Here is an 18,577-nt window from a genome sequence, read left to right as displayed (position 1 = left end):
AATGTTGAAATAGTCCAAGTAGTACTGTGTTTAAAGCAGCAGCAAGAATAATAAACACAGTTACAGTTTTTGGATAGCAATGGGACATCGCAGCAAGAGGCGGACCCTAGCTACGAATCGTTATTATGGATATCTGAGAGTTGATTGGCCATTTTTTATTGGTCTTATGGGACTTCTAGTTCTTAGCTACTTGTGGTTATTGTAGTTTTAACTTTACTCAATGTGTTTATAGTTTATATGTAGACTGGCTTCTAGAAATGAAAAGTGAAGAGGAGACTGCATAGCTGAACTAAGAGGCCTGGTCACAGAATCACCGCCCTACACACGCTCTTTTGGGGTCAGCCCCAAAGTGTGCTCCATCAAATCCTGTGCTCAAGTAAACCGACATGTGGGTAGAGCCAAAGCCCTTCAGTAGTGTTTCTTGAAGCTCTTTTTCGAATGACCGCATGAATTTCAGCAATAGCTGCGCTTTCTTCTTCTTCTTCCTGTCTGGTTCTCTATGGAATTTGCAGCAATTGGTGTTTGGGACCACCCCGAGTTATGCACAGTACTGCTGTAGCCAACTTAGTGACAAAAAGGACTTATGCATGTCATCGGTGCACTAATCACATGATTGTATATCTTTATATGTTCGATCTGAAGACAAAGCAGTTATAGACAAGTCGAGCTTATTAAGTCGAAAATTAGCATAATGAAAAGGCCTTAGAAGGGACACCATATGCTTGAACTGTAGCACTAAAAAAGCTGTTGCAAGTGCAGAATGAACTCTGGTCAGATGATGCTCGGAGGCAAGCTTACAGTTGAGGTACCTACAAAAGACCCAGAGTTGCAAGCTTGGAAATGCATTGCTCTGCTCCACAATGCAAAGCATTGATTCCAAATAAAAGAGGGAGACCTGTACTCCTTCACTATATCCCACCAACTGCATGGTACTCGCAGTTAACTTGGTGAAGTTACAGGGACTGGGCTTGGCCGCATGCCATGTCTTGGGATGACGTTTACTGAGACCCAGAACCACTCTCACCCAGATTCAGACCCGGATGACTATTCCAGTCTCTCTCCATAGGGAGGGATCCGGGATAACATAAGAATTCCGGTTCGCAGCTCAATGCCGGTATTGAAGCTTCTGTGTTGCGGCTTGTGCACAGGCAGAACTGGGTACATGCTGGCAATGGCTGCTTCACGTGCCAATCTGGATCAGCAAGCACTTACACCAATGACCAACCATATACAACCGCCCTGGTCTATACTGCCTTCTTCCTTCAGCCCAACCACCTTTGTCCTAGAGGCTCTGCACTTATAAACGACGTCTCGGTTAGAAGTCCACTCTTGCTCGAACGACCCTTTCTCCTTAAGTACGGAGGTGGTCCCAAAAGCAGAAGGAGCCCAGGTTTTAAGGCCTACTCAAGTTCCTAAGTCATGTTAAAAACATAGGTAGTGCAAAATTCACAGAATATTCCTGCCACTTTCTGATCACAAGTGTGGTAGCAAGCAATTGTGACTCAGGAAAGGTTAGAAGAATTCGAGTGTCAAAATCTTAGAACTAAACAAAAGGGCAGATATTAGCTGGAGAAGAGGACTAGAGAAAAGGCTTTGAAGTTAAGAATTATCAGAAGCGCGCTTGAAAAGAAAAATCCTGCAAGAAGACAAGTTAAATAAAGAAGGAAGAGAAAAGGGAGGGGCGAAATGGAAGGGGTGCGTGATTTAAGAGGATGATTGTTGGCGAGGCAGTATGGATATCATAGGAAACGCAATGAAAAAGGAGATTCATAAAGGCAATGAATGACAACGCAATAGTACAAAAAAACGAGAAATATACAAAGACTGAGGAAAAGAAGCTATGCATTTCAGCGGTGTAAAGATTGAGAAATCAGAGTAACAGAGGAAACAGAGAGAGAGGAGCTAAATATGTATAGAAAAGTGGGCTATGCGGAGGCAAGAGTTCAGCAATGACTTGAAGGTATCTGTTAAGCGGAAAAGCGTTCTGAACCAAAGAAAGAAGAAAGAAAGAAAAGACAAGAAAGCTCCTAAGGGACACATAATTTCTTGCAGAATCTTTGTGCTCAGTGAAAGGCAGCCCTGGACTCAGATAATAAGGTACTTACTATATTTTAGCTGCTTCCACATGATCCGCCTGCTTTGAAAGACATTCAGCTGGATCCCCACAGAATCCAGAAACAATGTCACCCACGCACTCATCACCAGCAGACTAGACAATGGCAACACACTCTGCAACGGCGTCACCCAGAAACAGCTCAGAAAACTACAGAATGTTCAAAATGCTGCAGCCAGACTGGTCCTTGACATTCCCTGCCACAGCCACATCACAGAACACCTCTAACAGCTCCACTGGCTCCCAGTCAACAAGAGAATCACCTTCAAGCTCCACACACATGCATACAAAGCTCTCCACTACGTAGGACCAGCAAACCTGAACCACTGTCTCTCATTCCATGTATCCGCCAGACAACTTCACTCCGCCCAACTTGCTCTGCCTACCATCCCATGGATCCACAAGACCAGAACCAGAGGCAGATCCTTCACCTACCTCGCCGCCAAGACCTGGAACACCCTGCCACTCGACCTCAGGCAATGCCCATCACAGACCCAATTCAGGAACGATCTCAAGACCTGGCTCTTCAACTGAACCTCCACGCCCAGACGAATCAGCATCCCACCTACCCCCCTCAGCACCTTGAGACGCTCATGGGTGAGTGCCACGCTTTACAAACTCATGATTGGTTGGAATATATACTTTCTCACCATTATTTTATAATAATGACTAGAAATACACACAATGCTCTTGAATGTATCCATTGTCTCTAATATTTTCTACTATCCTCTCTTCTCTATCACAGTGATTTGCTGTTTCCTCTTGGCTTCTGGGAGATATATGCTCCTTATGAGCATGGGGGCCATGGGCTTGGGTGGTGAGGGATCACCTATCTACCTTTATAACCAAGTGTAGATGTAATGGACTTTTTTCCTGCATATCTAAGCCCCAAAAAGATCTAAGAACACCCACTTCTCAAAACCGACTTTCCCATGGCACAGTGGAAAGTGAATCCAGTGATCTCATAAAACGGCACTCCCCCTTACGGTGGTGCAAAATCCTGATGTGGATGCAGTAGTCTTATTGGCTTTGTTCTTACTAGAGCATCAGGGCAATAAATGCAAAGCAAACTCACCAAATCCTTGATATTCAGAAACTCACAGCCAGTGAGTCAACTTTGGTATGCCTCCCAAAAAAATGTATACGCATCAAGAACTAAAGTTGAAACTCCATTTATAGATTTCGCCTGTACAGTGCTTACACAGAGCTTGAAAAATCTCATGTAACAAAAAACAAAATCTTAAAAAGGGGCCTATAGCTACCATTACTTACCTTTACTTTCCAAATGTTGGCTCGCACGTCGTTCTCGATTTCTTGCTGCTTATTGGACAGCAACTTCTCCTTCCCTCCTGCTTCCTACCCCGGCCTACGTGTGTGTCCATGCAGTGGAGCTTGGACCAAGTACTGCTACCTATCTGTACTTGCAATCGTGCAGAGGTACTTTTTCTCACTCCATCAGAGTGCATCGTTCTGCAGACTGTCTCTGTAGTGAGCCAGACCTCAACGCCATGGCCTCAGTTTCTGAGCTCTCCTTAATTTATGCTTCTCTCATCCTCCACAACGAGGATGTGCCAGTCATGACAAGTCTCTCGGAACTGCAATGTACATTGCAAAGATTCCATTAATTATTTGCAAAATTGGTCCCCTCAAGTCAGTTTCTTCTATCCCCCACCCACTCTCCAACATCCATTTCCATACACCGCTGCCTCACCACCCCCACCTGCCCTCCCATTCATGCACTTGCAGCGGGCATACTGTGTGCTTTTGTGCAATGAGGTATCTTTTACATTAATTCTTTGCAAATGTGTTCCCCTTAAGTCTGTTTCTTCTCCCCCCCTCTGTCCCACTCACCCGCAAACATAAATTTCCATACGCCCTTCCTCATTACCCCCACCTGCCCTCCCATTCATATATGTGCTTTTGTACAATTAGTAAAAAAATTGTTACAAGGGAACCCTACTCACAAAGGAACCAGGGTACCTATGTTTATAAACAGAAACAGTAGTTCCTGTGGAATAATAAAGTATATTTGAAATACTAATATTATATGCGCAATCGCAATGAAGTGATGGGTTATGGCGATATCAAAAAGAGAGGAAACGTACACAACACAGTATTAGATATAACAAATTGTAGCTTTTATATAGATATATATAAGAAAAACAGTTATTCAAATGAACAGTGCATTGTATCCCCAGTGAACATGGAACCTACAATAAATTGTAACATATTTGTGACAAATACAAATGGTTTCCAACAAAATATTAAAGTCAACCATCCAAAGAAATCGGTAATAGGATGGTTAGTTTTATTTCCGTCTACGGCGTTTCGACCCTTATGGGAATGAGGGGTCTCTTCAGGACCTAACAATATAGGGACATCAAGAATACATGAGAAGAAGGGTACAGGTATAGCATTTCTGTATGGGAAGAATGGAGGAGGCCTATACCTGAAAGGATGGATAACCTGTCATTGTGATGTATGTGCACTTCAAGAAGTGAAACAAACAATTACTCACATGGGACCCAGCCGGGCACTGCACATGTGGTAAAGTAGAAATTAATTAGACCAATCATGAGTCAATGGGCAATTATAACTATTTATTTTAATTTATTTATTTTAGGAGTTTTGTATAGCTCTTGCTGGACCCGAGGGTATCAGAGCGCTTCACAACAAGTAACTTATGTGCAAATGGGCAGTACAGAGAATACAGGGGAACATAGCGAAACGGACATATAAGTAGTAGCAGGTACCTGCGCATGGAGACAACTAATACATTATACGTTCCTTTACAGAGACATAGATCAATTGTCACCATACCGCTGTCGTAATGCACAGGAAGATAAAAGCATAGTTTCAGTGAGGGTGACTTAGTAATGTAACCTGGTAAACCACAGTCTTTCGGTCGAGAGTCTAGAGGGTTTCTTGACACAACAATACGAGTCTCTGGGAGGTTTTCTAGATCCGACTCAGTGACGTTGGTCACCTAGTTAAAGTTGGAGGGGATGCCGGTTAAAGAACTTCCTTGTCTCCTATCTGCTTGCCCGAGAACAATCCAGAAAGAGGATTTTGAGCAGGCTTTTGAATTTTGGAAACAAGGGTATCATTTTGATGTGAGGGGGATGGAGTTCCAGATTTTGGGAGTGTTTCCAGCAAACGATCTGGTCCCTGTTTTTTGTTAGCGAGTTTTTAGCGGGATGAGTAGAAGAGTATTGGTGCTTCTGAGGTTCCTGGACTGGCCAGCTCTTTTGAGTTTGTCGGCTAGGTATTCTGGTTTGCCTGTGTGGAGGCTTTGTGCGGGAGGCAGGCGGTTCCGAAGTTGGCTCGTAGCTCAATTGGGGGCCATTTGAGTTCTCTGAGTGCAGGGGAGATGTGTTCGAATTTTTTAGTTCGGGTGACCTGTCTGGCTGCTGCATTGAAGGTTGTTTTCAAAGGGGCGAGGTAGGATTTTGCAGTGCCAGTCAGGGCTTTGATCCCGTAGTCTATTCTGGAGAGCACCAGTGCTTGGGTGGCTTGTTGAAGGTCCTTCGGAGGGAGGAAGGTTTTTATTTTGTACAGTAGTCTCAAGTTGAGAAAGGCGCTTTTAGCGGATCTAGAGATGTGATTTTTCATGTCCAGTTTTGGGTCAAGGGTGATACCTAGAGATTTTACGGAGTTCGCCAGTGAGATGTTGCCATTGAGGGTGTCGATAGCTTTGAGTCATTCTGCAATTTGCAATTTGACAGCTTCCCTGTCACCTTTCTCATTCCCCTCACTGGGGTAAGTTGTCTATGTTGTATTACCATTCAATATGTATACATTAGTTATATTTGCCCATTGACTTTTCTTGTATTATAGATGTCCCTATATCGTTAGGTCCTGAAGAGACCCCTCATTCCCATAGGGGTCGAAACGCCGTAGAAGAAAATAAAGCGAACCATTCCTATTACAGATTTCTTTGGATGGTCGACTTTAATATTTTGTTGGAAACCATTTGTATTTGTCACAAATATGTCACAAATTATTGTAGGTTCCATGGTCACTGGGGACACAATGCACTGTTCCTTTGAATAACTGTTTTTCTTGCTACAATTTGTTATATCCAATACTGTGTTGTGTACGTTTTCTCCTTTTGACATCCCCATCACTTCATTCCAATTGCGCATATAATATTAGCATTTCAAATATACTTTATTATTCCACAGGAACCACTGTTTCTGTTTATAAACTTTTGTACAATTAGGCATCTTAAAGTAAATAAAAGAAGGTACTGTAACGCGGCCACTTGTGACCGCGTCACAACGTTATTTTTGTTTTGTTTTTTACTTTAAGTCATTCTTGTTTTCCTTTTCGTACGCAGTCTTAAAGAATGCATGCCCCTACAGTCCCGTGCAACATCTTTAATCGTTGTTTATTAGCTTAAACCGTTTACCTGAATACAATTTCAATTCAACAAACTGAGGGCCTCATTACGATGCCGACAGTTGGACCACAAACAGCCATTGCGGCGGTCGAGAGACCGCCCAACAAGCATTTGGCGGTTCTACTGCCGTTTTAGGATTGGACCGTCGGATTGGTGGTCCGAAGTTGGCACTACCACAGCGGGTGCATGCTGCAGCACCAGGAATATGCTGCAGCAGATGCCTCCGCTGTGCAGCGCCTTCAGTAAATCAGTGCACATGGCGTGCTTGGCACATGATGCACACATGACAGTGCTATGGTAGGGGGCCACTACATGTGCACACAGGCACATGTTGCTATGGGCTACGATGCCCTTGTTAGGGCACCCTCATTGCCTTTTCATGGTGGGATGCCCACCATGAAAAGGTTGTCAGCTAAAGTAATTGTAATCCCGATGTTGGTGTCTGGCTTAGCACCACCGCCAGTCTGGGACGCTTTTCCGACCAATGTATTGTCTGGATCTATGACCCTGGTGGAGGCGGCGGTGTTGTGTCCGACAGCTGTGGGTCCGACCACCAGTAACGTAATAGGGTGGTCGGACCAAAGGGCTGACCGATGACATTGCAATGAGACCCTAAATTACAAATAAGTATCAGTATCCATACACTCAGGGAGTTATTTCCTGATGGAAAACAGAGCTAGAACTGCTCCATTGGTAAAACCTTCTGAAGTAAGTGCATAAGTTATATTCCTTATCTATTTGCTTCTGTGTTGGGAGGTCCCCTAAAGCTGTGCCTTGCTTACATTAAGAAAGCAGTTCCCAAGATTCCAAGGTCCTCACTAGAAAGGAGACACCGTGTTGCACCTAGAAAATAACATTGGTCTGATTGCCGAGGAAGAGGGTGGCAAAACGTTCACGGAGCTGGGAGAAAGGTCTGACATCTTTGAGGCTTGTGTGACCACTCAATTTTGGTAACGAACCAAAGCTAAACATTTTCTGTTTAGTTATTCATAGAGCACGGCATTTCAATGTTTCACACAGATCAAACTGAAGTGACGGAAAAAACGGTAAAAACCAGCATTGGAAGGCAACTTGAAGAAGAGGAAAAATGAGGGGCTTGGAACGCAATACAGAATCTGACTAAAAGACCATTAAGCATGGTTCAGGAATTTCTTATGGGGCGAGCAGGGAAGGCTTTTGTCAGTAATATGTTTCAATTGTAAGATCGATTATTCTGCATGATGATCAGTTAGACAGAGCAACAGATCTAAAGCCAAATTACATCTTTTCCCATGACATGCATTACTAGTAAACGTGTACAGAGGTAATTGCAAGCTTCTTTCAGCCATATTTATTGGGCATACACTTTTAATGTTGGTGTCCATTCTTTTTAAAACACCCTCGCCCCTTCTCTAGCTGTCTGATATTTTTTATCACACCACCCCCTCCCCTGTCTTTCTCTCCAACCTACCCCACCGCCCCCCTCCCGCTGCACATTCTTTGTTCCCCACCCTTGTCCTTCCTGTTGGCTGCCAGCCACAAATCACCCCGCTGCTCTTTTAAAACATTGCACTGCACGTCGCACATCTGCTAAAACTACGGGAAAAGGCTATGACATGGTCAAAGCTAACCACGTCATAGCACTTTTTCCCCTCTTTTTCATTATTCATGAATTCTTGCTTACAATGCAACAATTGTCTCCAAATTTAAATATGACTGTTCCTATTTTCGCTGGGTTATGCCCCTTGATCGTAGTGGTCGGTCAAGCCACAGGGAGTTGTAGCAGTAGCGGACACCTTCAAGCTTCCTTGAAGCCTTTATATATTTCTTAATTTGTATAGCTAACGCTTGAGCAGCCTTCTTTTGGGGTCGGGTTGAAAGCCTGTGATGTTCAAAACTGACCAAAACAGAATTTGAGTTTAAAGTGGGGCTATAATTCCACACCATGCATTTCGTGGTGCCCCGAATTCCCATGATGGGACATGAGAAGCCGGTTACCAGAGACTGAAGAAGTCCATAACCATTTGTGGTATAAGGAGCTAGGAGCGAAGCCAGGGCCGGACTGGCCCTAGCAGGCATCAGTCTTTTCCCCGGGAGGCGGGAAGGCTGGGTGCTTGGTTTTCCTGCAGTGGGGGACAGTTTTGTTATTGGCGGCCAGTTTTGCAGTGGTGCAATATCGTACCCCAGTAAGAAAAGCAGCAGTGCCTTAGACACCCCCCCCCCCCTCGTTTGAGGGCTGGATCAACACAATGTCGAGGGCTGCTTTGGGTTCCCAGTCCAGCCCTGAGCGAAGCACGCAGGGGATTCAGGTGGGCCGAGCAGAGATTGCACTCGAGTGCCAGCTCACCGTCCTATGCCTCGGGTGTGTTAAAGCTGCATAACCACTATATGTAGTGTTCCATTAACTACTGAAATCACGATAGATTAGTTAAGAAGGTAAGAAGAAAGTTACGCTGTAAATTTATTTTGCACCGGAAGTCTTCAGCCACCTGTAGCAGTGATCCGAATAATGGGCGGGCAAAAAGATGCTGAGTAAAAATTTATATTTCTTTAAACTGTGTGAAAATTCATACACCCTACACATCCTACACAAACAAATGATGGACGGAATGCTGAAAAAAAATCATACATTCACCCCCAGTCAAGAGATTGTTCTTTTGCTCACCATGCCACCCCAGTTAAGACCCAGACGTATGCAAATCAGTCTTGACCCTGTGCCTCATGGGAACAGTGCATACCGAACTGCCAAGCCAGGTCCTCCCTGGACCAGAAACAAGCATCCTGGGGCTGGTTTCTGGGTACTACCCTTCAACAGCCAGGCTAGCTTGAATCCAGTGGCACAGTGAGCAAGGGACCCACTTCTGGGCATACCCATCCCACTTAGGGTGAAAAGTGCTACGCAAACAAATACGTCAGCATGTCTTGTGCGCTGCTCAGAGCAAGCTGTAACACTGTATTTCTGGGACACCTTTCTGTAGATGGCATAGCTTGCTTAACTTCCTAGCTCTTGTGAAAACATTTCCCAGATGGTCCCTAACTTGTGCCCCCTGCTGAGGAAGAGGGCACAGTCAACGTTCTACTATGCACCCTGAAGGTTTCACATTTGGCGCTGATTATGGGTCAGCTAGAAAAAACACAAGCATTGGCAAAGCTAACAGGTTTCGTCTATGCGAGCTCTAGTGGCTTTGTCAATGTTTTTTTAGACATGTTGCACAGCAGCGCGGGCTGCTGTGTAAAATGGCTGAAACTAAAGAAAATTTTAGCGCTATCACACTACATTATGGCGCTTCTTTCTTTACTTTAAGCCATGTTGCACAACTGCAGCTGTGCAACAGGGGCAAAATGCGTTGACATTTATATTTGTATGCATATAAAAGAAACTAAGGTAACTGTTTATATGATGCTGAAATTCTGACCAAAGAATTAAAAAAAGACTGCATTATTTCCACAACAAAATAGAGGTTGCTTTTTTACCACGAACTGTAAACAAAGTAATCTTAATAACATAATTTGCCAACTAACCATAAAGAAGTAAATTAAAAATGCAATATTTTATTTCCTGAGAATCTTGCTATTCACACGACGTAAGGGCTTTCACGTTCGAGACCTTTGGGCAAGATTTCAAGTGCTGTATTTGCACAGTCCTGTTCATGCTCCTTGAATGTCCTATTCATTCTTCCTTTGTGCTCAGTTCCTTCACAGATTGCTGTAATAGCTCCTCCACTTCGGCGCGCCGGCTCATCTTGTTGGCCTTGCCTTGGTAGCGCCCTCGTTTGCCGGCTCCTTTGCCTTCCAAGAGTTCTGCCACTCTGTCTCACAGAAAGGAAAACAAAACTGTAAAAGGAGTACAGCACCTAAGGACAGGTCATTTTTTCATTTTCCTGTTCCCATTGACACTTACACCTTTGAGCACAGTACACAAGACACAATTCTCCGTCATTCAAGAAAGTCTGGCGGCCCATAGAACGAAAACCCATTGCACCCTTGAAAAAGCAACACAATATGCTGAATAGGTGAGAAATAGTGGCCAGAGCAAAGCCTATTACAGAGAAAATATGGTTCTTCTGAAAGGTGCGCTGTATTAAGTTTAGAGACTGTGGGTCAGGAAGAAGCACAGGCTGTGGGGTCTATAGGCATCACTTACAGTTTGATTAGTAGCCCACTAGGTCAGATGTGCTGGCCACTGCTCCTCTGGCTTAGGATCACCGACCATAGTTCGAGATCCTTGTGTGTCTGGCTGCATCTCTATGCCTGCAGTGCATCTACCGGTACAGGGAATGCACTGAAGGAGTAAATATATCATTTTATGCGAATTCACTAAATATTTCAGCTGCAGAAAGTGCACTTTTATACTTTTGAAAGTATCTCGAAGAAGGCAGATCTACTTTTTTCCCCACATGGGAAAAATATCCTTTCCCATAAAGAAACTCGATTTCCTGCAACCCCATCAATTTTGATTATGTTCCCTCCCCATTCTCAGCCTCCTGTCGACAAGAGTTAATTTATGATAGTATCCAGGGAAGAAGGCGTGCTTTATAAAAGGTTTGTGAAAATCACTTAACAGGGCATCCACACCCTGCAAACAACACATCCATATCTGCTCAAACGTAAAAGTATGCTATACTGGTGTAAACATTTGGGTAAGTAAATTGCTTAGCTAATACTGACCACAATGGAGTAGCTCCAGGCTATAATGGCGGATATAAGCCTTCTGCTTGAACATTCCAATGTTTATCTTTATGTTTCTTTAAGAGATTCTACCCTTAGTGGGTGGAGTGTTCTAATATCCTTATAGCCATTCTGCCTCATGCTATACTGATTGCTAAAGTCTCTTTCCCAGGTTACAGGCCCCAATTTGGGTTTAGGGCCTTTAACAACTGGTATAGCCCCCGGCAGCCGGCTACAGTATAAATTCACACTTTTTCAATTCAAAAAGTTAATTCACATCTTTGAAGCAAGATAGACACATATAACTTTGATGTGCAAATGGCTTCGTGAATTGGGCCCTTGGCTCAGTACAGGGCAAGCTTATCTGTTTTAATCTTTATGTTTTTAAAGTTCAGAAATACTGATGAAGCATTTAACTAAATCACTCAGAAACAAAGTGGGGTCACCTGGTTAAGGAGCTCACACTGGCACAGCAGCAGTAACATTCAAGACAGCCCTGAAGAAAGGATGTTGGAGGTATGACAAATGCAAAAGAATGTGCATATGAATCAGAATTTCATAATCACCCAATAATGCTGTTTTCAGCTACTTGAGCCTCAATTCCTGCGAATTGGGGAGCGAAAAAACAGCACAAGTGCAGAAAACATACACAAAATGAGTGTTACTTTATACAACGCGGTTAGAATTGCTCAGTTAGCTGAACTTTTATTGTTGAAAAATCATGTCATGTTAAGTCATGAGCCCAGCCTCGGTATTCGGGATAAAATAAGATTCAGAATTGAAGAAATAATATACCTGGGTCCCAATTTTTCCACCATATCTGGGGGTCCCGCCAGCAGAAATAATCCTGCAGCTTTCTCATCTCCGACTGTTAGGAATATCAGCGTTTCCTGTCAATAAACCATGGTAAAGAAGACAATAGGAAAACAGGTAAATAGTTTTAGACTCAGGATGTGTATCTTTTGCATGATATCTCTTGATCAAGAGAGCCTTTCTTTAGACAGAGCACAGAGGCACTGCCTCGTCATCATCAATACCCATGCTCAGCTGTAGGACGAGTATTATTGTTGTTCTCTTTGCAAACTAAACACTTTCCCACACAATGTTCACAACCTGCGCTATTGCACTAGATAAGCCGCAAATATGAAGAAAAAAACCCGAAGAAAAAAAGGAGAAACTCCGGTTTCACTCACTTATGGATTAAGCCCGGCCAATGATCTGCGCTTTAACAGCCTTTTATTTTTTTCTATAAATCCTGGAGAGATAATCCTACATTTTAAAAAATCCCCAGCGCAGCTGCTGGATGATTCTATTTTCCTGGGGTAGGACTTTGTCTCTAGTGATACTGAGGCCATATTGGAGAGAACAAGTTATTCAGCACAAGAAAAGACTAGACCAGCACTGATCTTTTCTTTCTGTTAGTCTGCAACACCAGATCAGAAGTTGTGAGCCAAGCCCATATAGACTCACTAACAGTAACATAAATAGGTACTCCCGTCATGCTCACTGTTTAATACTACTTGCAGGCCTTATAGCTCTTCCTGTTGTACCTCAGACATCCTATTTGACAGAAAAGACCTAGACCAGCCAATCACTGCAATACCTCCCAAGACTGCCCTCATCGGCGCCACCGACGACATCAGGACCCTGCTAGACAACGGTGAGACCGCGGCCCTCATCCTCCTGGACCTCTCCGCCGCCTTCGACACCGTCTGCCACCGCACACTACGCACACGCCTCCACAACGCAGAGATCCGAGACAAGGCCCTGGAGTGGACCACCTCCTTCCTTTCCGGCAGAACCCAGAACGTCCGCCTCCCCCCATTCCGATCCGAAGCCTCCAAGATCATCTGCGGCGTACCCCAGGGATCATCCATCAGCTCGACACTGTTCAACATCTACATGGCCCCGCTCGCACAAGTCGCCCGACAGTACGGCCTCAACATAATCTCCTACGCCAACAACACTCAACTAATCGTCACTCTCACTAAAGACCCCCTCACTGCCAAATCCAAACTCCATGAAGGAATGAAGGCCGTCGTCGACTGGATGAAGAACAGCCAACTGAAGCTGAACTCGGACAAGAAGGAGGTCCTCATCCTCGGCTCCATCCCTTCAGCCTGGGATGACTCCTGGTGGCCTACGGCACTGGGAGCAGCCCTGACACCCACCGACCATGCACGCAATCTGGGAGTCATCCTCGACTCAACACTCTCCATGACCAAGCAAGTCAACGCAGTCTCCTCCTCCTGCTTCAACACCTTCCGCATGCTCCGCAAGATCTACAGGTGGATCCCGACAGATACAAGAAGAACAGTCACCCAGGCCCTCATCAGTAGCAGACTCGACTACGGAAACGCCCTCTACGCGGGAGCCCCGGCCAAGCTCATCAAACAACTGCAACGCATTCAAAACGCCTCTGCACGCCTGATCCTCGACGTACCACGCCACAGCCACATCACATCCCACCAGAGAAACCTGCACTGGCTTCCCGCCAACAAGAGGATTTCCTTCAAGCTCCTCATCCATGCACACAAGGCACTCGATAAGACCGGCCCAGCCTACCTCAACAGACGACTCTTCTTCTACATCCCCAACCGCCAGCTCTATTCTGCCGACCTCGCCTTCGCCCCTCGCATCCAAAGAACAACCACCGGCAGCAGATCCTTCTCCCACCTCGCCACCAAGACCTGGAACACCCTCCCACTGAGCCTACGACAGACACAAGACCTGCTGAACTTCAGGAGGCTACTGAAGACCTGGTTGTTCGACCAGTAGCGCTCCCCCCCTTTTTTCCCCCAGTGCCTTGAGACCTTCACGGATAAGTAGTGCGCTCTACAAATTCTTGAATGAATGATTGAACTCCTGTAGGGCAAACCTGTATCTAATGCAGCACACAGGTTCCGCTCACCGAATGAGAAGTCGCTCCTCTGTTATCGAAAAAAACGCACTTTCACATCAAAAACAGCGGACTCGAAACCCTTCTAGTATCTGTTTGCTTATTACCCCAGGTATGCGCTTTTCTAGATGATAGCCAACTGCTTGTTATCTTTTAACATTTGGCATGATTGGTGCTGGGCAACAGACCAACATCTAGCTAGGCCCACTGGATGCACTTCTGGCATGCTCAATACTGGTTTAGACATTGGACTATTATTCTGGCGTGAGTTGTTGTACAACCCTTAATGAGAGGTTTTCAGCAAGGATCTCCTGGGCAATGCATGGTGTTCAATTCCTCTATAAATATGATTCTCTTCTGCAGGAGTGACCCCAATTATTGCACATTTAAGTGGGACATTAGAGGTTGTGAGACCAAATCTGATCGTAGAGCTGACCAGACATTGGCAGTGCCCCCAAACTAGGAATAATATTTTTTAAGGTATATCAGCCAATATTTCAGTTCTGTTGTTAACTACATTGTTTATGAACCACACTTGAATTATAAAGCATTTTCCACTGAGTAGCCTTGGTTCAGGGCAGTGGCACATATCTGGGTCCCCGCTAAAGCCTTCATTATGAGTTAGCTGTTAATGGCTCCCATAATTTTGGCTTCAAGAAATACTGTTACTCGTAATCCTGATGAGCCTCGTAACTTCAGCTACCAGGTTCAAAGGAGACTACAAATACCTGTTAATGAGGAATTAAGTATTTTCAAGAGTTCTCTTTTCAAATTTCCTGCTGCTGCGATCCAGCCCTTACAATAGTATTCTTTTCATGTTCATTGCTTTTCTATTTATGTCTAGTCTTTCTAGGACAAATATGTATTTTTTGATTTCAACATGGCCACTCAAAATTTCCATTTTCGCCTATTAAAATGTTGTGAGTATTGTTTTTAGTAGGTCTGGTCTTCTCATGAACAAATGAGGACCACAGTGAAGCCAAGTGACTGCTAAATATTGGCAAGCATTTTTAGGTCTCGGCATCGAGACCTATTGTCACCGAGTTCGCTCTCAAGGGAGATAGAGCGGTGCACGAGCCGACCAGGGTCTGTGGACGCGCACACACACACAGGCGCGCGCACACACACATGCGCAGACACACACACATTCACACACGCGCAGACACACACACACGCAGACACACACTCACACACCCGCAGACACACACACACACACACGTGCCAAGCCCCCGAAGCCCCACTTACCATCAGCCGCCACTCCTGACTTCTGCTCTCACCGGTCCTCTGAGCCATCCACTCCGTGGGCTTCTTGCAAAGACGGAAGTCCCGCCCCACGACAGCCGTGGGCGTGCACATCCCGAAACCGGAAGTTTGGGAGCGTGCAAGCTCACGGCTTGTTTTGGGATTGACAACAAGTGTAAACAGGTAGTGCCTGCTCTGATGTTCCTTACCTCAGGGTCCGTAGTTTGTTGACCTACTGTAAATAGCTGTTGACAAGTAATCGAATTAAAGGGGATTCTGCTAAAGGAGACTTTTTCCTCAGTCGTTTTGTTTTCCCCGTAGATTGGTGAACTCGCTGCCGATTTCCTGGCTTGAGGCTTTGCCTGAAGCTGACGCCTGAGTCACCCCGGCTAACAGGGGAAGGTAGAAGGGAGACACACCTCAATTGTTGGCTTACATCTTCCTTTCAGCTATCGCATTAGCTGATGAGCAACTTCCTGTCCTGTGGAGTGCTTCCGAGGCAAGCAGGTCTGATGCCCTCCTAGACGAACCATGGGCAGATTTCTAGGCAGCAGGAAGCCCTTTACCCCTTCATTGTGAGTCTCGGCCTCTCTCACGGATTTGCCTCCGGGGAAGGAACCGGGCAGTGTAAGAATAGCTGAGGTTTACACTCCAGTGTCGGCGCATTTTTCGGATAGCGCGCCGCCTCTCTCACCGCCTCACCTTTTCAGCGTCTAAATAAAGAACTGCGACATGGCGCGAGCTGTCACTCTCGTGGCGTCGTTTTGCTTTTTGTTTCCAGGTCTAATGTTCAACTTCTCCCATCCGACGGTTCGGTGATCCTTTCAGAATCATTTAGAGCTGTGAGTGGTAACGCGGTGTTTCCCAGATGCGAAGCAAGTGTCAACGCTGTCGGTTTTCTTAGAAGCCCACTCCACGCTGAATGTCAAGGCTGCTTGGTTTTATTTCCACTCCGTGCCTCTCTTCCTTTCACCACCCTGCACTGCCCGTCGCCTTATCGCATGCCTGCACATTCCTTTTTCACCCATGCGTTCCTCTGTCGAGGGTTTCCTGTCTCCCTCTTTCTCACTTACGGACCTCTTCTCTGTGCTGCAGAAGGAGCACGCAAAATAAGTCTGACTCCAAAAACGAGTTCCAGTGCCCGCCACCGGCACAAACGAAGCACTGGCCGTTGGAATGATTACTTTCTTATGCTCATTGCACTGAAAATAATATTACATTCAAAAGGTTTGCGCAAAATCGTATTACTGGTATGAGAATAATTTTTTGAAACTGTACTTGTTTGCATTGATATATTAAGTTCACCCATTGATTCCTGGAGCAGATTGTTATCTTTTAATATTCTCTTAGAAACGTGCGCAACTGCGGATCTGCTGAAACTTGACATCTATTTATCTAGCTAGCTGTATCACAAACATATTTCTTAGGAGGTTGAGAGTTGAAATTGTTGCATTTGTCGGATAGAATGGCCCTACTCGACCACCTGCGCTTGGTCGGAAGCATGGTCTCGTCACCAGAGTGGGCTGTGTCATTCAGGCAGTGATGACGCGCTAGCAGTGGGGGGGCGTTTGTGGTAGTTAGGCGTCGAGGTTTTCGACGTGGGGCCCTCTAGGAACCTGCTGACAGGTGTCATGTAAAGGAAGATTAGATACATTTGCAAGAAGGAACTGTTTCATATGAGACCTAGGACACCAGTGTCTTTATGTGGCAAGTTGGGACACTGCTTTGGAGCAGCACACAACCCGGACATACCACAGGCCCCTTCTGATGCATCCCTGGAATGTATATATTCCTCGAGAAGGCCCTGAAGCCCTTTCCGCGGAATGAACAAAAACTCCTGGTGGCTTCAGTCCTCCGAACACCTCCTGAATGTTCCTTACAAATTACTCCAGTGTGGCCCTTTTTTAGGGTTACCAGAGCGGAAACGCCAGTATTTTAAATATTTCGTAAGGCTTCCTTAAAATCTAAACTACTGCAGTCTCTTTACTTGGTTTATGATTCTAAGGTGATCCTGTGCAATTGGTGTTTATTTTCTAGGTTTTAATTATTCCTGCAGTACTTTAAAGTGATCTATTGCAATCTGAATCTGTGTCTATTTTGTATGATTATTCCTGTAATCTTACGTTTTAGTGATGATATATTTGGGTTCAGTTATTCCATAAATCTTTAGTAAATATCTGTTAAATCCTTGCAACTTTGTTCTGTATTCGTAAAACGCTTCAAAGCCCCCGAGCTGTCTGTATTATACAAAACTACAAAAATAAAATAAAAACTAAAGATTGAGGTTCTCTACATTAGCAGAGGAACCGTCAGGCCCAATCCAGGTGTGTCTCAACAATATGAATTGATATGGTTTTCCCTCAACCGGTCATCCCCTGGTAAGTTCCAAAGCTGGGGGCGGGATGAAGTCAGGCAGAGCGCGCGGCGGCGGACTCCCCCTCAGTACTGCCCTCTTTGCACTCCACGCGCTGCATGCACCTTCCGCTCCTACACTTGAGTTTGGGGTCCTATGCTAGACCCCTCTCAAGGCAGGGGACTGTCACTCCTTTTGTGCACGGTTATCTCTGCAAACACCAGCGCCCCCTTCAAAGCATGCATATAGTCTCCTGGATACATACAGGGTACATCCCCTCCCACAATACAACAGTCACATCTATACATTCCCTCTAGTTGTAGCTCCATCTGTGAACGACGCCAGGCCTGATCTTCTGCACCCCACCCTCACTAATTGGTTTCAGAGCACGTGTCCCAAGGCTGGGCCCTTTGCGAGACTGCAACTTAGCTTTAAAAGTGGCCCTTTAAATGAATTGAGCACAAGAGGATACATGGTGAAACTTCTACTCTCAACACAAGGATGGGTTTAAAAGATCCGGCACACTAGAAGGCAGGCGGGCTCTGATGAGTTTGTCCAGTGGAGCTCTGGAGAGGTGTCGGAATGAGCTGTTTTCGTCTGAATATGTTTTGGAATTTGAGGTCGGGCAGGCTGTCAACTGAAGTTTTTGAAAACAGTTCCTTAAAGGCACAGCAGTGCTCTCAGCCTGCATGTAGTGCCTTTTTCCTTCAACCTGTTGTTTATCCCAGATTCCAACAAAAAGTTATTCGTATGCACTTCTGTTGTTAAGGCAAGTTTGACTTTAATACGCTGAATTCAAACGAGGTTCACTTCCTCTCAACTTCCTAAAAAGTGGCCTATCGTAGCCTTTTCTGCTCTCATTAAGTTGTTGCTTTTTAAAACCTACCATTGAAGACAAGGTATGCATGTAGATAGCTATTA

General features: G+C 45.1%; 1 protein-coding gene across 2 annotated transcripts in view; it reads right to left on the bottom strand.

Moving 5' to 3' along the window:
* Positions 1-4,229: 4,229 nt before the first annotated feature.
* The window catches only part of AARSD1 (alanyl-tRNA synthetase domain containing 1), a 213,974-nt gene continuing 199,626 nt past the window's right edge, over positions 4,230-18,577 (bottom strand). The window contains exons 11-12 of one of the 2 annotated variants that reach the window (XM_086924063.1): positions 11,958-12,052; positions 4,230-10,303 (exon numbers count right to left, since the gene is read on the bottom strand). In XM_086924063.1, the coding sequence (XP_086780189.1) occupies positions 10,165-10,303; positions 11,958-12,052 (234 nt within the window). In that variant the 3' untranslated portion in view covers positions 4,230-10,164. The remainder of the gene's footprint in view (positions 10,304-11,957; positions 12,053-18,577) is intronic. The other variant, XM_086924064.1, reaches the window with a different exon arrangement.

Source organism: Lissotriton vulgaris, chromosome 5, assembly GCF_964263255.1.
Source record: "Lissotriton vulgaris chromosome 5, aLisVul1.2, whole genome shotgun sequence".
Lineage (NCBI taxonomy): Eukaryota > Metazoa > Chordata > Amphibia > Caudata > Salamandridae > Lissotriton > Lissotriton vulgaris.
The sequence above is the reverse complement of the archived record's forward strand: the minus strand, read 5'-3'. Positions and strand labels throughout refer to the sequence as shown.